We start from the raw sequence: 25,346 nt of genomic DNA on the forward strand, positions 1-25,346 counted from the left end.
CAATCCCTTTCGGACTGTCTTGGAAGCCATTGGGCGAGGTTCTTGGAATGACATTCTAAACAATGGCTTTTTTAAGGGGACAGTTTTTCGGTTCCCATTTAGACTTGCACCCTCTGAAATTTCTGACAATATCTATACTTCCGAGAGAGTTCAAGAGCTTTTTGATTCTTTTATTAGCGATTCTAGCATCAGTCTTCTTTTCCTTCGTCATGTTACTACTGTATCTCTAAAGAGAATTGGGCGTGATGGAGTGGTAACACATCTAATTACAGTTACTGTATCTACAGAAAGCTTAGAGGAAGCTGTTACTGCTGAATTGACCACAGGAACACATGTGAAAGTCATGTCTCTGAAAAGCTCTGAAAAAGAAGAAAAATTCAAGTGGCTCGTGACAACCAACACAGTTCATGGGAATCTCTTTCCTGAACTTGTAGAGCTGAGTAAGAAGTTATATAACAAGCCATCTCTTGATCTGGCATTTCCTTTGACAAAAGAAGGCATTGCTTCATTTGGGGGCCGTCTGTGTTGTGTTCTGCCACTTCCTGATAAAGAGGAAAACCAAACTGGACTCCCAGTAATCATTAATGGTTGCTTTGACCTATCTGATGACAGAAGAAGCATTAAGTGGATAGAAGTTGATCAGCAGCATGACGAAGCTGCTAAATGGAACAATATTCTTATAGAAAAGTTGCTACCGGTTGTCTATAAATGTACAGTCAAAAATATAATGACCCTTGTTATGTTATGCAAAGTTACAGCTGAGGTGGCTTATGGCATTTGGCCAGACCCATGTAAGACGCAGCATAAAGGGAAATGGCATAGTGTTACAAGAGAACTGTCCATATCTCTGATGAATGAGAAAATACTGCAGACTGCTGATAAAGCATGCTGGGTAGCTGCAACTGAAGCCATCTTTTTGTTTGCTAAGGATGAAAACATGCAACAATGTTTAGAGGATCTTCTTTTGTTACTAAAAAAACCCCTTGTGAAGGTTCCAGGACATGTCCACAGAACCCTTATGTTGTGTGAAAATGCTAATGCAAAGCTGAACATCGTGTCCCCTACATATATTAGAAAGCTCTTGCATACCACTGATTGGAGTGACTTTCCAAATGAAAAAAAAATGTTGCTCCTAGAATATGTAATCAGTGATGGGCAATACAGTGACTTATTAAATCTAAAACTTCTGCCTCTGTCTGATGGGACCTTCATAGAGTTTCAGAACACAGATAATGATGGAGTGGCATACATTGATAGCCAGTATTTTCCAAGGTAAGTCATAAAATTCTTCATCTTTCAATACGACCATTTTTTAAAAAAAATTTCTTTATTAATCGGGAAAGTGTTATCAGATATATCAGTAACAACGTGCATTATGACATCAATCGTCATTACAAGTAACACAATCCATGGATTGGAAAGCAATAAGCGACATTAAGCCGACCATTTTTAATCTATAAATGATATGCAGTAGCATGGAATCATCAAACTTCAAGTGATACATGACTTAGACTTAAAGGTATTTCTTGCATTGCATACACATACTGTTTAAATGACAGAGATATTATATAACAAATAAATATCATCTTGTATTGAGGTATATACAGAGACGGCTGGACCAAGTTGGACCCCATTTGTGGTGGGGCTAATGCGATGTGGTTACACAATGAGGTCTCATTGAGTAAGGATGTTTGGTTGTAAGTGTGTGTTAGAGTGAGTATGTAAATGTGCGCATGCTTTTTACTGTAGTGGGACTAAGGGTTCAAAGGGCTCTGTTTTACATGCCAGGCCAGAAGATGCCAGTCCTCTCCAGAATACATAGTGTAATCTCAAAAATGTCCTATATTTTTGGAAGGTGAAAAGTCAATTTTAAAGATAACATTTAGGAAAGGCACATTGGAACAAAGTAATACGCTCCTAGACCAGCGCTCAAGCCTTTCCATTAGCATAAACATTTATTGAAAATAATAGAGGTGGGTCAAGCCACAACTGAGCCAGATGTCAACAGTCATTTATTCTGGCCTATGGTGGTGTCAGAACCAGGGGGTCAGGTTGCCTTACTACTCAATGGGCTGGTTACAATGGGAATCTCCGATCTCCCCAAGTGGACTCTACATTATGGTATAGTCTGTCGAGTCACACAGCATTAAAAGCCTCTGTGTGGCTTTAAGACATAGAGTGCTGGGATATGATGTCATATTTCACTTTGTAGTGAAGGAGGTGGTCTCGGAGGGGATTGCTGGGTGTACTGCACTAGGTTAGGCCTAAGAGAGCACCCAAGTTAAATCCTGGATCTCAGGAGGAGGAGTTTGTACAAACTAAACTCAGACTTGCACTTGCGCACTTTGATGAGCTGGACAGCGTTCGCTGGTTGTCTTTTTTGGGGGGATACTTTGAGCATGTTTTTTTTGGGGTGTTTGGGGATTTCTTTCTCAGAGTTAATTATGTAACCATAGCTACCTATTTCCATTTTTTACATAGAGTATTCTAGTTTATCCAATGGGGTAGTGGCAGAGTGGTGGAAGCTACCGATTGAGACCCCTTAGAGGCAAAATAAATAATGTAATAATATTAGAATACAGGAAAACACACCTTGCAAGAAAAACAAAGAATATTTTATATCCAACACAGCTACCATTTAAGTGCTTATGTATATCATATCATGGTTTTTACTCCAAAAAGCCTGACAAAGTTAAATGACACTTCTGGTCTGGTAGTATTGCATGTATAAAGGCTGGCAATTCAATTCATGCAACAATTCAATCATTATGCCAATTAAATAGCAGTTTTATGCATGGTACCTGTCGTGTATTTCATGTATGTCATCAGTATTCTTTAGAAGGGAGAAATCCTTTGTTGGGTTTTCAACAGGTTGTCTGTGATATGCCTTACTTATGCATAGTGGTCACTCTTTGCTACACTGACATAAACCCACTAACCTCTCTTAACCATGAGTGTGAACTCAAACACACACATACCATGCTCAGCTGCACCAGCATACATTCAAGCACACATACCACTTATTCTAATGCACATGATGCACTCAAACACACACATCACACTTCTCGTGACACCAATTTCTGGCCTTGATAAATCACTTCTATTATCTTCAATCTTCATGAGACAAAGACTATGACGTGGCAGATGTTTTTTCAATACACATGGTCATGTCTCTAGTAATAATTAAACACGAAATGAATAGTATAACCTTTCCAATTCTCTGGAGGAATGGAAGGCAAATAAACCATTACTTATTTGTGTATTTTATGACTTTATATTATCATAAATAAAATAATTACATACAACATTTTTGAGCAATTGTACTTATGAATTACCAAACAGAGGCTATAACAATTGTCAATAAATATATTTGACTAGGACTTTGTTGCCTGGAATCACAAGCAGATTTATACCAGAAGATCTATCGTGTGACATGCTTGATCATCTAAAGACCATTGGTTCAAAACGTAAGTATTTTCAATAGCACTTTTCATAGGGCTGTTGGTTTAAGAAGTGTTTCCAAACACATGAACCTGGAAACAAGCCATGGTTTAAGTAGGTCAAGATACGCCCCATTTAAAGAGATAAAACACTTTTTATCATTATATCATTATGAATTAATCATTTTAATTACTTACCCTCAGCACGTGCTTCTCAGCAAAATGCTATTCTATTGCAAACACTGACAAAATAAGATTCTCCTCTTATCTGTTGCCTGTAAATGTAAAAAATAATTCAAGGATAATGCCATTGAATATAAAGAATATCTATAGACATAATTACTTTATATTTTATAAATAATTAATACTCGTGGACTCAATTCAATTATCCTTCAAGTTTACTGTGTTTAACATTCTGCATAGTAAAGAGGTTAACATATATTAGGAATTAATTATCTGAAACCTTTCCCCCCCCAGGAATTTACAAGAATCTTGTGTGCCTTGATGAAGAGGTTGTATGCAAAGCCTTAAATGAAGCGCTTCCCAAAACATGGTACGGAGGTGACAATGTTGTTACTTGGCATCCAAGAGATCCAACTCACCCACCAGTGGAATGGCTTTCTACATTATGGGCTTTCTTACAAAGATTTGACAACATTTTAGATGTCTTGGAACACCAACCACTTATTCCATTAGACAGCGTCACAGAAAATTCTACAGACATTCAGCTTGCAAGGTTAAAAAATAATACCACTTTGCTGTTTCAAGAGAAAGACGCCTATGTTCTTAATAACTGTCTTACAACGATACTCAAGAAGGTTGGCTGCATCATAGTAGCACAGGAAAACCCATGGCTGTGGCACAAAAACCTTCAGCTGTACATTTTGTTGCCCACACCAAATAATATTTTAAAGACATTTTCCAATTTGAATGTAGCACAGATTGTACAAGTATTTTCTTATTTACCTAAAGAACACATTGATGTTTTTTGTGACTACATTGCTCAAGCGTTCTCCTTTACTATCCAGGAACAGAACATTTTACACCAACTACCCATATTTTGTTCTGCAAATAACATTACATTCTCTGGCTCTCGAATGGTACCAGCCTATAGTCTAAGAGCAGTGGACAAATGCACTATCCCACCTGTGCCCGAAAATCTAGTGTTTCCAGATGTGCTAATAAGGTGTAGAGATGAAACAGATCGTAGGCTTCTACAACAAATGAAGATCTCTTTGCTGAATGCATCCGATGTGGCTTTACTGATAGTTCAAGCTATTCAACATGGTTCATATAATACCTACGAAAGCCAAGCACACGATGCAATGCTGTGGATTTTACGAAATGGGCAAATTCTTTTTGCTCAGAGCAATAATCTAAGCCGTGTGTGCAAAAATCTTAATTTTATCCCTTGCAATGGGAAGCTTACCCAGGCATCTCTTCTTTTTGATCCTAAAGTAGAATTATTTCAAGAATTGCTTGAGCCAGAGAATTTTCCACCATCAACTTATAATGAAGATGCTGTGTTGATGTCATTGAGGGCATTGGGACTAAAGTATTCTATTGAAAATCTCGCACCAAGTAATATTCTTCAGATTGCTAATAGCATAAACAAAGAGCAAGATCGTGTATTGAAAATGAAGAAAGCAAAAGCTATTGTCAAAGTCTGCAACACTGGGAATGTTTTATCACAATTTAACAGAACGGATTTAAATAAACTCTGTAATATTGCTTGGGTCCCAGTGAACTCTTCTAATTCACAGACTGTGTTCAGTCAGCCAAGCGAGCTGAGAAATATGACCTACAGCAACATAGTGGAGTTTTCAATGCATTTAACAAGTGAATTTAATGAAGCAGCAAGTCGGATTCTTGGCTTGGATGACCTACCACCTCCTGAAAAAGTAGTAGAACATCTAAAGATTCTTAGTGAAAATTGCCATAACATTGACCACTACTCCTTGTATAGGAAATTGCATGACATTTACAAATACATTGGGGACCATTGTGAGCAGTTTCAAGATAATCTTTTAAACATGCTCATTTGGAACGGAGAGGGTTTCTCTCGGCCAAATGAAATTGTCTTGTTCTATCCAGAAGGTTTAGATCTAAGTTCCAATGTGAAAAAAGTTCCAGAAAATTTTCTAATTTACAAACACCTTTTCACTAAATGTGGTGTTCGCAGTACTTTATCAGCCAGTGAGGTGATTGAGATACTTTATACCCTAAAACATAACATTGAGACCAGAAACTCTCCACCTGGCACAGCTAAGGAATTAAAACTGGCAATATCCATCTTGGATTGGATGAAAACAAATTCTGTTCATGGATCAGGTGACCTCCCCATCCCAATACAAACTGACAAATCTGGATTTCAATTGAAAGCACTGTCTACTAGTTTGTTTTGTGACATGGACAAGATGCACTTCAATAACCCTTCTGCTAATTACATGGACTATCACGTTGTTCATGAAGAGGTTTCCCCAGCAACAGCCAGGTTTCTAAACATTCAGCTTTTGAGCACAAAAGTACTAATGCCGGAATATTTTGAGCCATGGGGACCCTCTGAATCCATCACTCTGCGAATTAAAAATATATTGAGAGAGTACAGTGAACATGTGGAAATTTTTAAAGAGATTATCCAAAATGCAGATGATGCAAATTCTTCCATTTGTGAATTTTTAGTGGATATGAGGCAAAATTCTAATTCACGGCAAAGTTTGATAGACCCGGACATGGCCAACTGTCACGGACCAGCACTTTGGTGTTACAACAACAGCAAGTTTACAGACAATGATTTTCTCAACATCACCCGTGTAGGGGCAGCCACTAAGGAAGCTAAACTGTCAAAGATTGGAAAATTTGGCTTAGGTTTTAATACAGTCTACCATATTACAGATGCTCCCTCAATTATGAGTGGTTCACATGTTGTAATTTTTGACCCAAACATTAACCACATGAAAAAGCACATTCCAAATGGTAACAACCCTGGAATCAAGCTTAACCTCCAAAACAATCCCGAAGTTCTCCAAATATTTCCTGATCAGTTTCAACCATTTTCCAATGTTTTTGGCTGTGAGCTTAACCAGCCATTTAACTTTGAGGGGACTCTAATCCGCCTGCCTTTCCGGACAGAAACAGAAGCTGAAGTTTCACAAATATGTCAACAGTTTTTCAATGAGGAGCAAATTGAAGGTTTTTTGGAATCCTTTGAAAATGTAGCTGACATTCTGCTGATTTTCTTAAAAAATGTTCAAAGAGTAACATTAAGTTTTCTTCAAGAAAACACCTGCCCGAAAGAACAAACACAACGCATTAAAGTTCAAAGAGAACGAGGGAAAATACTAGAGGTACCTCAACATTCTCCGCTCCAGAAAAAGCAAATAGATGTATCAAAAACTTTAGGGGTATCTATGAATGATGTTATGGGGCCAGACATAACCAAATTTATAGTGCAAACAGAGGTGTCAACTGAAGAAAAACATTACCTGATACAACCCAGCCTTGGCATCAAAGGGTCTTTTCAGATGTTCAGTGAGAGTCGCAAAACAAAATTTTCCCTTCCTGTTGCAGGAGTCGCCCTTCCACTAAAGAAAAATCATTGCACAAATAAATGGGCCCCTGATTTGCTGGACTTTAATGGGATGGTTTTCTGTTTCTTGCCCCTTCCCATTTCCTCTGGGTTTCCTTTCCACCTAAATGGATCTTTCTCGGTTATGTCTAATCGAAAGAGCTTGTGGGATACAACAGAAAAGGGTGAATGGAACAAAACACTGCTCTGTGACGCAGTCTTGGTTGCTTTGATAATGGCTTTATCACAACTACAAATACTACAGCAGAACGGGACTATAGAGGACTATCAGTATTACACATTTTGGCCTGACATCGCAAAAGTCAAGAGCCAGTTCACCGAAGCAGTGAAAGCTTTTTACCAAGCTGTGGCATTTGGATTTGCAAATGAGCTTCCTTCTCTCTTCAGCAATGGCCAACAACATTGCACTGTAAAACATGCTTGCTTTCTGCAGTTAGAGAATACTAAGGATAAAAGAATCGAAAAACTTGCTAAAAAAGTATTTAGCTCAGTCCTACAGAAACCATATCTAGCAGTATCACTTCCAGAATGGGTTAAAAAGGGCTTCACCAGCAGTGACTGTTTTAATACACTACTCGTTAATTCATTTAATTGGGAAAGATTTTACAGAGAGATTGTTTTTGAAAATCTTCACCTCCTAGATACAGAAGATAGAAATGCTCTCATTCTTCATGCCATTGATATGCAAAACAAACAGATAGATGATCTGCTGTTATCAAAGCCTTGTATCCCATCATCCTTACAAGGAAGGTTACAGTTTATTGTGAAACTGGTGCATCCAGAAGGCAAAGCGTCATTATTGTATTGTAAAGAGGAGGGCCGCTTTCCCCAGGGAGCTGGTTTCTTGAAACCCGAGAGAATGTCACGCTTACAGATGATGGGTATGTTAAAGGATACCCTTCCTATGGCAGAGCTAATGGAGAGAGCCTGCAGGATTAAGGACGTGTGGAAACATGATAGAAACACAGGAGTAAAACAGATAGGCTGTGTGTTGGACCTATTAAATGATCTACTTCACCAATCTACGAGCAATGTATCTCAGAAAGAGTTCAGAAACATAACTTTTCTTCCTGCTACGTCTCCCGAAAGTTGGTGTGATGAGATGCAAAAAATTGATCTGTTGAAATCAACAGACGTTTACCATTACAAGTTCAAGGATCTTATCAGCATGATCAAACCAGTTCTCAGCCCACAGCATATTGAGAATTCCAGTAAGGTCTCTGACACAGTTTTCTCCTTTTTAGGCCTTGATCAGCCCCCTACTTCTGAAATGGTGCTTTCGCAACTGCTGCAAATTTACCGCATATCCAACTTGATAGACAAAAGACGATGTTTTCAGATTGCAAAAACTTGTTACATGTATTTAAATAAACTGATACAAAAACAACCAAATGAAGCAGCTCACATAAGAAAGAAAATAGACAAAAATCATTTCATTTATGTTGATCATGATTTTGCTTCATTGGATTCTGTTGCACGAAAATTGCCTTTCGATGCTTCCCCTTATCTGTATAAATTGCCAAAAGAGTATGAAGAGTTCAGTAGCCTATGGAGTTGTGTTGAGCTGAGCGAAGAATTTTCGGTCAAGACATATACCACTGCCCTGAAAAAGATGGCTATGAAACATAAGAAAAACCCCCTCCCTAGTGATGACATGAGGGTGGCTGTAAGTATAATAACTCATTGTGGAATGTTAATTAATGACTCTGCCGATTCATGTGGCTTAACTTTCCAGAAAATGTTTATACCGGATCAACAAAGTGTATTGCGGCACCTTGATAAAATTTACTTCAATGATACCCCATGGCTTCCTTGCGACAAAGACTTCCAATATTGCCACGATCTTATTTCACGTCGTATGGCTTTAAAATTGGGGATAAAAACAAAGATTCATCATACCTTGCAAAGAATGAAAGTGTCTGATCTGTCTCTTTGGGTTTCAAAGTTTGGAGCAAAGGAGGACCTAACCACACGTATCAAGAACATTATAAGTGAATACTCAGCAAAAAAAGACATATTGAAGGAACTTATTCAGAATGCTGATGATTCAGAGGCTACAGAAATTCACTTTGTGCTGGATAGCAGGACACACCAAGCAGTGAGTACATTTGGGTTAGATTGGAATCCACTCCAAGGACCGGCTCTGTGCATTTACAACAACAAGACATTTTCCTCTAAAGATATTGATGGGATTCAGATGCTTGGTATAGGTGGCAAAGGAGATCGTTTGGACAAAACTGGAAAATTTGGACTTGGTTTCAATGCTGTTTACCATATAACTGACTGCCCTTCTTTCGTGACTGAAGATCTCCTCATGTGTATCTTTGACCCTAATTGTACCTTTTTGTCAACTGCTGATTCTGACAGTCCAGGGGGGATGTTCAAGCTAGGTCCCGAATTCAAGGAAACTTTTAAAGATGTTTATAATACTTTTCTTCCTGGCATGTTTGACCTTGACAAGGGAACAATTTTTCGCTTGCCTCTCAGAATGGCAAACACAGTAGGAAAATCCCGGATTGCTACTCACACAACCTCTTTAGAGGACATCAGAGAATTGTGCCGGGAATTAGAAGACGACGCAGAAAGCATGATACTGTTTTTGAATAACATAAAAAAAATAACTTTCTCTGAAATTTCACACACAGGGGACATGGAGGAAATACTTTCTATTTCATCTGAAATAGACCCTTCTTCTGAAGACGACATTTCTACTTTTCAACAAAAACTATCCCATCTTGGCAAGGATTACAAACACGTGTTTGACGCTATTCCGCTCAGCGTATCTTATGAGGTAAAAATAGTATGTGGTTCCAAGGAGCCAACACATTGGCTTATTGCTAAAGAAATTGGTATTGACGGAGAAAATATGGTTGCTGATCTACAAAGCATTTATGAGAGCTTGGATGAAATTGTTGTCCCACACGGTGCTGTGGCTGTAAGGCTCAATCATTCAATTAAAGGTAGGGCGTTCTGTACTTTGCCACTTCCTATGGAGACGGGACTCCCTGTGCACATCAGTGGAAACTTTCTAGTGGATTCTGCACGTAGAGACATCTGCAAGGAGGATGGCGAAAGTCCAAAGACCAAATGGAATAAGTTTCTACTTTCGAGTATCATACCCCCCGTGTATGTAAACCTTCTCAGATGCCTTAGAAAATACATGACTAAAGGAAGAGAAACGCTTGTTTTTAAAATACTTTCCTCATTTGAAATTCATTTTTTAAATGATTTTATGAGTTACTTTCCTAGGGTTACAAAAAGTGTTCCCACTTTGTGGCAAGCTATGGTACACCAGGTTTACAGGACTATCGTGGAAAAACAAGAAAAGCTTATTCCAGTATACAGGGTGCAGATAACAAAGGCACAAACCTACTTCAAACGTGAATATGACCAGATGACAGTACATGTGGAGTGGTCAAACATTGGTCATGGGGTCATCACGCAAGAGCCACATTTTCTAAATGACTCTAAAGGAATGACTGAAAATAAGAACCTGATCATTGTTTTAAATTTAATCAACATGAAGCTGGCATATAATAGCAACTCCGCATCCATATTTTCAGAGCTCAGAGCTGCTGGTGTACAGGTTCTGGAACTAAGCCCTAAAACATTGTGTAATTTCCTAAGAAAAGTCCCACTACATTCAAAAGGAAAAAGCCTACCCATGCATGTTGCCGAAACCCTCCTCAAAACAGAAGAAAATTGCAAAATACTTTTTGAGTATTGCTGTAGAGTAGGCTTTAGCCATAAACCAACAGTTGATCTGCAAGGTGCACCCCTCTTGGTAACTAAGGACGGCATTCTACAAATATTTGACAGAGATAAAAAGAAATATTATTCACAATTCAGTCTGCTGTTCCCAAGATGCAAACACCTATTTGCAAAGCACTGCACAAGGTACATCGATAAACTAATAGAATGTGGATTCCTAAAACTGTTAAGTATCCAAGATGCTGAACGTTTCATAAAACAACATCTAAATGAGACATATCACATCTCTCCTGGAAATTCTGGGGCATGGCCCACACTGCCTGACGGTGACAAAGACTGGTTTAAAACACTATGGATGTTCTTTGAAAGTGCGATACTGAGCGAAGCCAAAAAGGAAGAGTCTATAAAAACATTTAAAGAAATTCTTTCTTTATTTAATGACTGGGCCATTCTACCAGCTTATAATCAAAAGCACGGCAACAGAACAGAGCTTCTTCCTCTTGTGAATCTCAAAAGTACTTTATGTGACCATTCTGATATAACTCCATCGCTTTTTAAAATGGGATTCCCCAAATTAAATTATTCCATGATATCCTCGGAACTCATTTCTTTTATCTCACCTTACTGCCTGAATACAGAAGATGCTTATTTAGTACTGGAGCAACTATATTCGAAAAAAAGAGATCTTGATTGGAATGTACTTAATGACCTTGAAGTTTTCAATATTCTGAGTTTTTTCTTAAAAGGTTTAAAAGTGTCAGACAACAAGAAGGACTTTTTACACAAACTTCAAGCTTTACCTTTATTTGAGAACTTCCAAGGGAAAAGGCAGTGTTTAAATATGTATCAAAAGATCTTTATTCTTGACAGCATGAATCTGGTGGAGTTCAAAAGACTTTTTGAGCTAGATCCAAAAGCAATTTTCCTTAAGAATAATTTGTTCAATAAAGACTTATCTACATTCATGCACATCCCTTTACTCAATGAAGTAAAATTTTTAACTGAATTTATTCTCCTCCACTTGCCATCCATCCATGAAGAGGAATACCTGCAAGTTTTAAAACTAATTATAAAAATACAACACTGTCCAGAATACATTAAAACAAAACCATTCGTTACAAATGCTCTAAAACCACTAAAGGTAATAAAAAACAGACAAGGCACACTTTGTCAGATCTCACAATTTTATGACCATCAATCTAAATTATTCTCTATTTTGGGATTTGAGTCAAGATTTATCCCTGAAAAGTTAATTGAGAAGTTCCAAAAACATGGATATGCATTTCAGTTTCATTCTTTGTTACTGGACCTTGGCATGAAGCACAAGCTTACAGAAGAAGACATCATTACAACGGCAACCAAAATTGAAATGGATTCAAAAGGTAACTGCTCATTAAACTCACTGATTTTAAAGGTGACAAGTCTGTTTAATTACTTGTTATCTATGAATGCAGAGGAACTTAGCACTGATTTTACAAATAGACTGGGAAGAATCAAATTCATTTTCCCAATGGATGTTGACGACAAGTTAAAGAGCTTTCTTCCTCCATATTCAAAGAATACCACCACAGTTGCACTTAAAGGGTCATTGCTGAATTTAAATAAACCATATGAAAAATTAACCTGGACTTCAACTGCCTTGATAAATCCTCAAAAACACCTTCAACCTGAAGAGAAGAACGTTTTAGCTAAATGTGGCGTTGTCTTCAAGCCTCCAGTGGACCTAGTGGTTCAGAATATTAAAAATGTTTGCAGAGCTTCATGTGAAAGCTTTCCGTTACAAGAAACGAGAAGGCATGTCCTCCAACAATCTTATGCTTTCCTACAGGTCAATGACTCTTTTGATGCTAGCATGCTTGCTGATGTGCCCTTCATTTTGGTAGATGACAAAGACTTGTCAGAACCATCAAAGGTTGTTTTAAATCTCTCAAATGAACACCATTTCCGACCTTACCTGTTCAAGTTGCCTCCATCCCTTGCAGGCTTTTATAATCTCTTTGAGAGGATCGGCGTACAGGCTGAGGCTACTGCTTTTCACTATGCACAGGTGCTTTCAACAATCTTTGAAGATACTACGCACAAGGAAAGCCTACATGGTAACCTGAAAAAAACTGTTTGGGCTGCTACAAAGAATCTTTTTCATCTCCTAGAAGAGGGAAAAACAAAAGACCTCCAAAATATCGAGACACTCTATCTTCTAGCTACTGATGGAAAGCTATATGATTCTTCCACCCTTGTATTTAACAACTGCCCATCTCACAAGTTAACATGCCAAGTAAGCAATACATTTATGTTTTTTAGCTTTCAGCACATGGAATTTGGCACCCCTGACCTAGACAAACAGGAGCAGCGTATCAAATGTTTACCAGTGGATATGCGTCCTAAATTACTTTCAGCGATTACAGTAGAAACTATCAACGTTAGCTCGGAAGACTTTTGCACGTTTGGAGAAAGCTGTCCAGTTAAGAAACAGTTAAAGGATCTTTTTGTTTCCCCAGTGTTTCACAAGGCTCTTGTTTCTCTTTTGCGGAGTCAGTTGGATGGAAAACTGCCAGAAAATGTGGAATCTACAAAGATTAGCACTATATTTATAAACATAGATGTAATATGCTGTTGTAAACTTACCACTCAGCTTATTTATGAACGAAAGCCATTGGAAGGAACACATTTGCGTAAACCTGTTTTTATCCCCCAAAATAGTGAAAAGAAATGTACAATCTACATTGATCATGATTCTGTAACCTGCAGGACATCACAAATTCGTGTACTCTCTTACCTTGCTCGAGAACTTAACAGTCTAATGGATTACATGTTTACACAAAGATCAATAACAATTTTTATGGAAATATTAAATTGTGAGAATCCAGATGAAATAGTTGCTGTCCTTAAGGAAAACCATATATGGAATAACAATACTGAACAATATGAAAGTTATTTTCCAAACCCAGGAGAACAAGTTCCTACTGAATGGTATGATGCTTTAGATATGAGCATTTTGAATAGTTTCAAAGTGGGTGACTATGTGGGTTACATGCATTCCTCAGAAGCAGGCTGTTACCAATATGCAATAATAATAGATGAACTGGAACCCAAAGAATATGATGACTGTGAATTAAAAATGTACCGCATCAAGCTTGGCGAAGATTACTTTGTCGATGTTAGCATATTTGATTTGTATCAATTCAAAAGAAACCATAGTCACAATAGTACAGCACTGGTATTGGTTGAGAATCCAAGCCAACAAGAAGCAAATAATGATAAATGGTATGACGCATCCTTGGAAGAGATTAAAAAAGAGATTGACACGTGCCTGCAACAAATACGGCACCTGCCCGAGGATGAACAAAAAAAAGCCATCAGACGTCTTTATCTTAAATATCACCCAGATAAGAACATTGAGCAAAAGGAACTTTCCAACGAAATTTGCAAGTACCTGCAGCAGAAAATCCAAGAAATTAAAGGAGGCAAAAAAATGAGCAGCGGAGCTTCAGCGGCTTACCAACCCAACTTTTCCAGTGGCTTTTCAGGGTGGTGGGCAAAGTGGGACAGAGAAGCTTCGGCCCACAGGACACACCGACAAAAATTTTCACAGAGGACCAAACGTGAGTACAACTTCTGGGAATACTACAAAAGCAGTACCCAGCCTAATAGGCAAGAAGCTCAAAGATGGTTGAAGCAAGCTGAGTGTGATCTCAGAGCTGCAGAACATGATGTTGGGCATCACCATACTGAATGGGTGTTTTATAAAGCGCATCAAGCTGTAAAGAAAGCTTTATTTGCAGCACAATATATGAAACATGGAAAAATTGAAACACGTGAAAACAGCAGCATTGGAATTTTAGCAGACGTTGTGTCCACTTACTGTAGCAGTCTTCACAGCATTAGCAAAACTGTTTTACAGATGCAAAAAAAGGGAGTAGACGAGCAGAAAACCCAGTATCCAAATTTTCACGAGTGGCCTGGCATTCCTAATGATAGTATGCCATCAGGAAAGGAGGCGGAGGTCATTGAGCTTGCCACGGTTATTCTGCAGAAAATAAAGACTTATATTCGTTGATTGGAAAAGCTTTATAATCTTTCATTTGAAAATTATTTGAAAAATATTTTAGCTTCATTATCTGTTAAAATCTAATGCAAACAATTACATTTATTTCAAAATATTAATACATATTTCCATAACATAAAAACACAAAGAATGATTTGAATTGATTTGATTGCAATTTGTGCTTCATGAGATATATATATATATATATATATATATATACATACATGTCATTTTCCTTGAATATAAGTCAAACCTGCTTCCAACAAATTTGGAAAAGGCTACTTTTTTACCAAGTAAATTGGTATTTGGAACATAAATGCAAACCATATACTCTAATAAATGTAGAAAAATATTCTGCTTACATAAAATATATTTATAGCTATCTTTGTACCTAACCAATTATGTTTAATATTAGCTGCACAATTTAAAATGGCATTTATTTTCATATATCATTATGTTTTATCTTACAGATGACCAAATGTAATTTGCCAGTATTAATAAAAATCTAAAACTAAACAAAAGTCTGTAATTTGCCTACTTAATTTTACTTTCTTTATTTATAATAAAGTATGGTTGAGCCCCATACTTTTGCTATTTTATGACAAATTCTTTCTCATATGTTGGGAACCCAAGAGTATACAAATACCCTTTTGGGACTGATGGTTACTGTTCAGAGATTAAATGGAAGTCTCCCACAGAAGTCTGGCATACTTGTGAAAATATATATATATTTTAAAACTGTGTTTGTATAGCGTATTATGTCATGTAACCCTTTATTTTCGGTGTGCCTACCCCAGGGGCCTACCTAGAGTATTTGGCCCCTGGGGTGGATCCTGTATGTGGCACCCCCCGCATACACACACTTTAAAACTGCATAGCTTCTATCGTTATATACTGGCACAGACATTGACGGTGGTACAGCATAACACCTATCACTATATACTGAGGCAAACATTGACGGTGGTCAGGGCTGGCCCTACTATGGAGCAGAGTGGGGCAATTGCCCCAGATGGCACTTTTGAAGAGATGGCACTTTGCCGCCCCAAGAAATGCTTTAGGACGCTGCAGACAGCAGCAAGCTATTATTGTCTGCAGTCTGCGGACCTAATGCACGCTGCACAGAGCATCTTTTCCTCCGTGATTGGAGGTCAGCACTCGCGTGGCAGCATTCGTTTCCCTGAGAGCGCGTTACGTCAGGCATCATGTCAGCGCTCACGCACGAGGGGGGGGGGGGGGGGCGGCATTTCACACTTCGCCACAGGCAGCGCAATGTCTTGGGCCGATGCTAACGGTGGTACAGCATAACACCTATCACTATATACCAAGGCAAACACTGACGGTGGTACAGCATAATCCCTATCACTATACATTGAGTCAGACATTGGCAATAATGCAGCATAACCCTTATCACTATATACTAAGCCAAACATTGATGTGGTGTAGGCCTACCGCTTCAGTGTCTGGCTTAGTACATAGTAGGGATTCACAAAATGAAAATTCTGGACCGAAACCGAATATTTTGCATTCACTTGGCCGAAACCAAAACCGAAGATGACCCCCACACTTATTATTAAAAGTAACACACCAAAATTGGACAAAATTCAATAACAATATTAATATAAATATATATATATATATATATATATATATATATATACAAATTCCAATAATAGTTACCGGCACTCCTGGGGCTTCTATAAATGATCACACGAAAACCCCAATCTTCTGGTCAACGTTTCAGTCTTTTTTTATTTGTAGACTTTCATCAGGACATGACAGAAAAGAAATGCAAATCGTATTTATACTATATACCATCAAGTAATAGAATTAACCGGACTTACCACACCTGTAGTGCTCAAGGTGTCCAAACTCGGCGTGTCTAACTCCCGAGAGCGCATGTGCATGATGTCACCAATACGTCCGAGTCTCTGACGTATAGTCTGAGCGCCGGGTAGTTATGGCAACGTTTACATCGAAGGTGTAAGGGCAAATGTGTGTAGTGATTTAAAAGTGTTGTGTGTAAACATCGTGTTGTTATCTTATTAAGTGGGATGCACAATAAGCAACTTTTGCTGACCTGGAATTGATGATTCTCCGCTCTCCAATTGTACCACAGCTGCCTGGTTTAAGTTGACCAAAGATTTTCATTGACTAGCCATATGAATCGAATTTTTGCCTAAACTATAGTTATAATGCTTTCACTTATGCACATTTTCCCTCCAAATAATCATTTAACGAAGGGGGTTGAGAAATTTGGTTTGGATCTAGTAGCCAGGTTTTTTATTTCTTCCTCGATCATGGTTTTATTTTCCTGGAGCCTGGGGTTTGTCGAGCCTTGCCGTACACTAACATACAGTTACACACTATAACACTATACAGTAACAGACATATCGGGTACTTTATGCTTTCCTACGGGGCGTGGTGTAGCAGGTGCCATGACGGTCCCAGCGGGTCATGTAATGCACGGCACTTGACTCACCACGCCCGTACAGGAAAGCAAAGGGTGCCGAATTCATGATGACAGCCCTGCAAAACCCTGAGCTCCAGGAAGTGGTTTCTAGTTGCCATGGTGACCTGGTACCCGGGCTTTGCCAAGCCCTGGTTTAACAGGTCTAATTGGTCCTTTTTACGGTTTCAGGCTATATAGCTGCTCACAAGGAGATTCCTGAGGCACCTCCATAAACATACAAGAAGTGTCTGAAGTGAGTGGCTCAATCGATTTCCACACCTTGAAATTCTTACTTACTCAAAATGGTTAATGCCTGGCTGAAAGCATACTTCGCACCCTATTTGTAGGCAATCACCTTTTGGGCCTGGCTGGAAATACATATGTTTTATACAAGGGAGTGGACCCTATGTATCCATACTGTAATGTAAATTCTTTATTGGATTTTAACCCCTTGAAATCCTCGATGACTCATTCAGGTGGTTAATACCTGGGTGAATAGAAGTGTTGATGCACAATTTATGGGCAAAAAAACTTTTTGGGCCAGGCTGGAAACCTGTGGAATTTATGTAGGGGACGGGTGGGGGGCACACACCTTAGAACTGGGGTCCTCAAACTACGGCCCGCGGGCCACATGCGGCCCGCCAGGTGTTTTTGCCTCAGGACATCCATGTGTTCCGAAAGATGCTTTCGGAACACAAGGATGCCTCTGTGAAGTCCCTGCGGCACGCGTTTACTTTAAAAACGAGGGGACCGCCGGGAGCAGGCGCACGCAGCGACGTCACTGACGTCCCATGCGTGCACCCATGGCAACCGAGCGCCGAGGAGCGGAGAAGAAGCGAAGCGAAGAAGAAAAGAAGCAAGGACGCGCGCTGGAGATAAGTGTTTACCAGCGGCGCGTCCCTTCGGTGTTCTGACCACCGATCCTCCAGCCTCCAGCCATACTGTATGGCTGGAGGCTGTATGCCTGTGGGGGAACATACTGCCAGCCCCTATAGTCCGGCCCTCCAACGGTCTGAGGGACCGTGAACTGGCCCCCTGTTTAAAAAGTTTGAGGACCCCTGCCTTAGAAGAAGTTCCTCCATCTTCTTACCCTTGGCTCTCCCGCTACGCTGATGCACACAGGTGCTATTTACAGGGAGAATTCCCGCCCTTTGTGCAGCACGTGACCCCCTCAAATGCAAGGCAATCAAAAGCACGGTAAACTAAGCAGCTCAAGACACCCTCGAGCGCAAAACGCGCGGCCAACTAAGCGGCGCAAGCGCAGCTAGAAACTTCTACCCTTTTTTTTTATGTAACTCCTGACCTTAACCTGGCCCCACAACCACATGGTTGGGGAGGGGAGAGAGTGTGTGTGTATACATGTATATATATACCCGCAGCCAGCTATGTATATTGAGTTTTTATATATATATATATATATATGTGTGTGTGTGTGTGATAAAGCAGCGCTCAACACCGGGTGATGGAAGTTTCGCTTCTTTATCTGTGATCCAAATATCAAGTGATGCGTACCCAGCGCCCCCAGGCAGCCTCAGGATAGGCCTGTGAAGGAAAAAAATGAAGTGTACAAAGTGTGAGTGGCGAAGTGATTTTGCACAACCAACAGCAGGGGACCCCAAGCCGACGGGTAAGAGAATCTCTCAGGTACCGCGCTCCGGCCGCCAGGCTTCTGAGGATTTACGCCTTTAATGGCGGATTTTATGTGAATTGAGTTTAAGGCAGCCAGGAGGACTGACGTACTTTGAAACAGACAGTCTGTGTTTGAATCTAGTGTACGTATTGTGCAATAAAGGAACTAAGCCGTCAGGTTTGTGCCGTCTCGGGCGGAAGAGGCGGCATTAGACGGCCGGCTCAGGGATGCGGCAGTTTCTTAGACACTAAGCGCCTCGATTCCTCCGCGGTGAGTATGCGAAGTTACTGCGAACTCTGCTGTGGTGCCCGGCTGTTGTGATTTTTGTAAGGGTCATTTCCGCGCTGCGTTGCTATACTGTGATTGGGTAATGAGCCTGTCAGTTTCGTGGTGGGCAAGGTCTACAGGAAGTGGCTACAGCGCTGAACAGAAAACGTGCAAGAAATGAAACCCGAATAGTGCTTTAGAAGCTCGGTAACTAAGCGACGTGTGTTATGGGCTGTGGCACTCGGTGACTAGAACTATACCGGCTGGTGTTAATGAACCGTGATACGTACGGGCTGTTGTCTAGTGGTTGGCATATATGTAACCTTGTGGTGTGTTTCGGTTCTCCGCGCGTCACTCGGCGGTAGTTGCGTTTGAATGGTTTTATAGCGGAGTATTGCGGGGTCAGCGCAAGAGTTTCCGCTCTCCTTCCGCCCGACCCCCTGACATTACCTCCCGGTAATACAAGCACAGAAACGTAGGCTTTACGGCACGTGTGGGCTGCCTGTTTTCGCCGATGTAGAGAGACTGCGTTTAATCAGTTCCTGGTCTTGGCTTTATTAGGATGTCTGTCCCACCCATGCCCCCTCACAGTTTTAGCCTCTACCACTTCTGCTGTGACGCTGCTCCATGTATCCACAGTAAAGTACAACTTATTGCATCTAAGCCTTTGAGCCACCAGTTTCAGACTGATTTCTTGTTCTTACAGTTCTGCTCCTTTGAAATGAGTTTTCCCCCTGCACTTAATGAAATCCCTTTGCTTCAATCACATCTCTCCTTTCCTCCAAACGACATACTGAGCTCCCACACAATGTTCTAGGTGAGGCCCCTGTGTTGTGGGTATAAGTGCCGCAGATTAAATGCTGGTTTGTTGGCACAGCCAGCGGGACTTGGTACCTTTTTTGTGTACCTCCCAGGCCTTGCTCTTTCTTCGCTCTGTCCCCCTCTTCTAACAGCTCCGAATTCTTACTGAAAAATGCCTGTTTTGACGATAGTACGTTAATCGGAAAGTCGATAAGCAGTACTGCGACGCAGGGCAATACACGTTACAGTACAACTAAAGTAACGGAAAGCTCAGTAATATACGGTAAAAGCGGTGTACAGTTCCAATTCCAGACATGGCACTTCAGTGGAAACAGCCTGGAGAAATGGAATGACCGGGGTGGATGAGGGTGATAGGGCCAGTCCTCAGCCAATAGACTGTCCTTCAGAGAGCAGTCTCTCAGCAGGCTGTGGATAAGCGTGCGGCAGTCACGGACTGTGACCTGCTCCCTCTGCGACACCATAGAGCGTCCTTTACACAGCACATGAGGCACCAAGCATCGTCAATGGCGCTGTCAGTGTGTGTTTCTGGAAAAAGTCTATAAAGTACAGAGTGGTAGGACAGGAACTTTCTCTCGATAATCCTTGAGTTCCAACTCCAGGGCTCTGAACAAAGCCTGTGCCAGCGGGCGCTGCCAGAACAAGTGGAGGGCAGTTTCTTCTCCACAATGCACTGTGGGCAGCGTCTGCACAGCCCCCTGGCATGCATAAATGTCCTTAGGGGGGCCTCCCTGAATGGCCATCCATGCAATATCTTTATGCCTGTTGGTCAGCCTGCTCGATGCCACATTAGGGAGCCCTGGGATGTTTTTGGCTCTGATGAGCAGGTAAGTGCCTGTAAATTTTGTCGTTAATGGACATGAGTCTAATAAATCCCATGCTGGTTTGGATAAGCAATAGGCCGCAGTGTCACATGACAAGTCTTGTTAAAGATCAGGACAGCTGACGAGTATGAGCAATGCTGTTGGGGTTATGTGGTGATTCTGGCCGTTTGAAAATCCCCTTAGTAGCCAGTGAAATGTTCCATTCAGGTGGTTACTATGGTAACAAGACCGATTCCAAGTCACCCTGTGTTTCGTCCCTTAGGCTCTGGTGTTAGGTGCTGGCGCTCCGTGCGGTGTAGCAGGTTACTTTGCTGACTAAATAGGGTTGCTGGTCTCGGGCTTAAAGGGAAGAGCACTGGGGGCCAGAGAAGGAGGAAGTCCCTGCATTAACAAAGGTGTAGCATTGTTAAAGCAGAACATCAGTGACACAAACATACTTTGCTTCAATGATCCACGTGAAAAGGTTGGTGTGGCAGCCTCTTTAAATATCCCCTTCGTTATATTCTGGCAGGGATTTCCGATATTTCAACACCATAATTAGATGCCACCAGGGAGGCTGGGTTTCGGTGAAACAGAACAAATGCGGGAGTCACACAGGCTAGTGTGAAAGCTACTAACCCCCATTCCCTCAGAGGGTTAATCGACTCGATTAATGTAGCTGTGGTACTTGATTTTGTTTTAACGCCGACCACAATATTCCTGCAGGTTAATCCTGCCCCGTGCCACAAGGAAGGAACAGATGGGAGAACGCTTCTTATCTGCCATCAGATTCTATGGGGGGGGGGGGGGTTGCGAGTTCTTCCATCTTCCCAATTATTTCTTGATGGCTTTGATGTTTGGTTTAGCGGGACGATTAGACATAGGGCAGGGAACGTGCTTCATTTGCAGTTTGATAATAGTTTACTCATCTTAACGCAATCACGCAGAATGTATGAACGATATCCAAATGAGTTTTTTGACAAATAACTTTAGATATTGTGGGGTAGTTTTCATCATCACATATTTAATATCGTATTTTTTTTATATATATATACTTCTTGTTGTTTGAATGTTAGAGTATTTTTGTCCTTCACTGCATGAGAAGAGCTTCTGTAAGGGGGGTATTACTGTGCGATGGGGTTGTTACAGAATATCGTTTTTTGTTTTTGTTTTTTTTTCTTGGGCAGTCGGAAACATTTAACCCCTTAAGGACCGGGCTCGTTTTTTCTTTTTGTACCCTGTGGGACCGAGGCTGTTTTAATACTTTTGTGGTGCTTGTGTTCAGCTGTAATTTTCTCCTCACCCATTTAGTGTACCCACATAAGTTATATATTGTTTTTTTCAGGACAAGATGGGCTTTCTTCAGATACCATTATTTTGATCGTATCATCTTATTTACTATAAAAAAAATAAAAAAAACATGGTGAAAAATTGAAAAAAAACAACAAATTTTATGACTTTTATTTGAAAAATCTTTTACTCACCTAAAAAAGCAAGTAAAAAAACTAGCTAAATAGATTCTACTACTTGTCCTGAGTTTAGAAATACCCAATGTTTTTATGGTTTTTTGCTGTTTTTTGTAAGTTATAGGGCAATAAGTACAAGCAGCGTTTTATGATTTCCAAATCTTTTTTTAACAAATCTGGTCAGTCTGCCTCCATCTCCTCTTTGGAACATCTTTGAAGCCGGTTAACTCAATTTAACCCATTCAAACCATATATTTTTGAAAACTAGACACCCCAGGGTATTCCAGATGCTGTTATTTGAACCCTTTCCATGCACCAATTATACAACTACACTTTGTCAAACTTTGTAATAGTAATTTTTTTTTATTTTTTTCACACAAATTGTACTTTAGTTATAGATATACAGGTCCTGGTATATGCCACTGTCAAACAACACCCCAATGTGTGTTCAGGAACATCTCCTGAGTGCAGTGATACCCGACATGCATGGGTTTGTCGTGTTGTTTGAGATTTAAAATGCCACATTTGGGAAGTGCGCTTTTTTTCTCCATTTTGGTCAGTCTGTACCTATCTTTGAGCTCAGCCACTCCAATTTACCCCATCAGCCATTTTTTTTTTTTATATATTAGACACCCCTTGGGTATTTGAAGTGCTTTTATTTTAACTCTTTGTTGATATTTTTGAGAAATCTTAGCACTTGCTCAAAATAATAAACTTTATTTTTTTATTACTTTTTTTTATATTTTTTTTACACATTTTGCTGGTACTGGATGGTTCATCTAGTGACATCACTGCATAATTATTTTTAAATGTTAGCACATTTGTTTTTTTCCCATTTTTTTATTTTTTTAATATTTTACTAATCACATAGTGATTAGAAAGCTGGGCTCCATTGAATTGTATGGTTGAATGCAGTACCTGTATTCAACCTGCAAGTGGAGCCAGAGTTCTCTAGAGGGTCTGGAGACCGTCTAGCGAACTCTTTCTTCTTTATTGTTTTTTTTTCCCGGGCCGCCACCATCTTGTTGATGGCGAAGATCACCGGCAGCTGCGGCTGTGACCGCTCTCTGGAGCGGTCACAGCCCATCAAGAGGTAAGTGTTTGGTGTCGCTGGATGCCTCCTGATCGAGGCATTCCAGCGACACCATTTAAGTTTAGGAGGCGATCTAAACGCTTTTAAAACAGGCGTCCGCCGCCATACAATGTATGGCGGCTGTTGACGCCCCGGGGAGGGGCCAGACATGGCCCCCGATGCCGATCTCGGCCTTGCTGAATGCCTCGACATCGAGGCATTACAGTAACGCCGTTTAAGCGAAGAAAGCGATCGTTGATCACTTTCTAAGCTTATTTAATTTTTTGACGGTTCAGGACCGTCAAAGGTCGTTAAGCGACCGTTTTTCCATGACGGTCCTGAACCGGCAAAGGTCGTTAAGGGGTTAAAGACATTTTTTTTTTTTTTTTTTAGCCCCCAAGGTTTTCACTCTTTTCTATATTTTAGTGCTGCTAAATGTTGCATTTTATTATGAATATGGTTTGAAATGCAAACCCTATGTCTTTCGGAATGTTTGATTGTCAATGAATGAAAACTGCAGTTGGGTTTCAGGAATTGAACCCTTACAGAAGCAGGAATACACCTCCACCAAGTATACCGCTCTACCCCAACGGCCTCCGGATGTAATGGGAATGATCAGACCCAAGTAACATCTCTGCTAGATATTTGCTCGCCGAGCTGTATCCTACTGTTAGCACTTTCTATAACACAAGGTGCTGCTACACACCGCTTCCAACTTCTCCGGTAGTTGAGTCCCTCTATACCCACACGCAGTTTAGCATAAATTCAGTTTTGTCGCGTTACGTTCATCTTCCTTTGCTGTCGCCATTCCATAAATATTGTTATAAGATTTGCAAAGAATCCAGGAACGCTGAGTGGTGATTGAGACAACATTGCTATGATGTTATATGTTTGTGTATATATATATATATGTTTGTGTATATATATATATGTGTGTGTGTATATATATATATATATATATATATATATATATATATATATATATATAATATAAACACGGCAATGGTACAGCCTTATATGACTCAAAGGGATGGACTTATTCACCCTTTTGGGCTAGATAAGTGAGATTTCACTTGGTAACATGTGCTTCTTCGTATTGGCCATGCTGGTAATGAAGAGGGAATTTCTCCTCTTTTTTTGCACATCAGCACTAAGAAAGGGGAGTTGGCTGTCTTTACCTAGATAACTGCGCTCGGTCATTCATTTGGTGGTAAGGAAAGAAATGCCGGGTCCAGCCTGAGCACCCCTGATAAGGTAGCCAGAGCATCTATATTTTATTAGCCCGCGGGGTGGGGTCCCAGTTCCATATCTCGCTCGTCCCACAGCTCTTTACCTTATCTGTTTGCTCACATTGTCCTGCAGGATGATGCTTCTTTGGAGACAGAAGTGAAGACGTTGCCCATTCAAAAGGACACGCGTGTGGATCGCAGCTGCATTAGACAATCAAGCTGCGAACAATGGACAACTGTGGAGCTTTGGTAAAAAGAAATCTATCGTGTGTTTGCGCATACCCAGTGTTTTTATATAATTACTTAATTGTTTATTGCAGGCTACCATATCGTGTTTATCCTAATACGTGTATTCATAGTAGTTACGTGTATTCACACGTAACTAAACTTAAGTAATAAGTAAATTGCAGCTCGTGCCGCTAGTGTTGTTTTTTTGTAACTGTATATTACGCAGCCACAAGTTCTCCTAAATCAGAGAGAAGTCTGTATATTGTGCGTATTCTGAATTTCCGGTGTCCTGTATGATGATTCTGTATTCTCATGCAGCTGCAATATCATCTGACTCTTATGTCTGCCTTTTTAAAGCTTTGCATGGGATTTTATGCCTTTTCCTTTAAGCGCCTATATTTTCTGGGTCCATTGGACAGATATAGACTGTTTTGGTAACTGCCAGTTCTGCACAGTTCCTTTGATCCTAATCTTTATTCTGTGAACCCTCAGGATGCTTTTGTATTTGCTTTTCTGTTAATGTTTAATTTCTATTTCAAACATAATCAAGATTGTATTTTTTAGCAAGATCAATGAAGTAATGTTAATTATTCCGTGC

The 25,346-nt window shown here is 40.2% G+C and overlaps 2 protein-coding genes across 2 annotated transcripts; both read left to right on the plus strand.

Moving 5' to 3' along the window:
* Positions 1-5,848: 5,848 nt before the first annotated feature.
* Positions 5,849-7,028, plus strand: LOC149298059 (sacsin-like). Its single transcript, XM_089487911.1, has 2 exons — positions 5,849-6,655; positions 7,011-7,028. The coding sequence occupies exons 1-2, from the start codon at positions 5,849-5,851 to the stop codon at positions 7,026-7,028; spliced, it is 825 nt and encodes a 274-aa protein (XP_089344037.1).
* A 1,103-nt stretch (positions 7,029-8,131) lies between these two features.
* Positions 8,132-25,082, plus strand: LOC149298060 (sacsin-like). The gene is made up of 5 exons (XM_089487912.1): positions 8,132-8,240; positions 8,556-8,695; positions 8,975-9,820; positions 24,654-24,769; positions 25,067-25,082. The coding sequence occupies exons 1-5, from the start codon at positions 8,132-8,134 to the stop codon at positions 25,080-25,082; spliced, it is 1,227 nt and encodes a 408-aa protein (XP_089344038.1).
* The last annotated feature ends 264 nt before the right edge of the window (positions 25,083-25,346 follow it).

The sequence above is a fragment of the Sceloporus occidentalis genome, unplaced genomic scaffold, assembly GCF_023333645.1.
Source record: "Sceloporus occidentalis isolate IW3139 unplaced genomic scaffold, rSceOcc1.0.p SCAF_35, whole genome shotgun sequence".
Taxonomy (NCBI): Eukaryota; Metazoa; Chordata; class Lepidosauria; order Squamata; family Phrynosomatidae; genus Sceloporus; species Sceloporus occidentalis.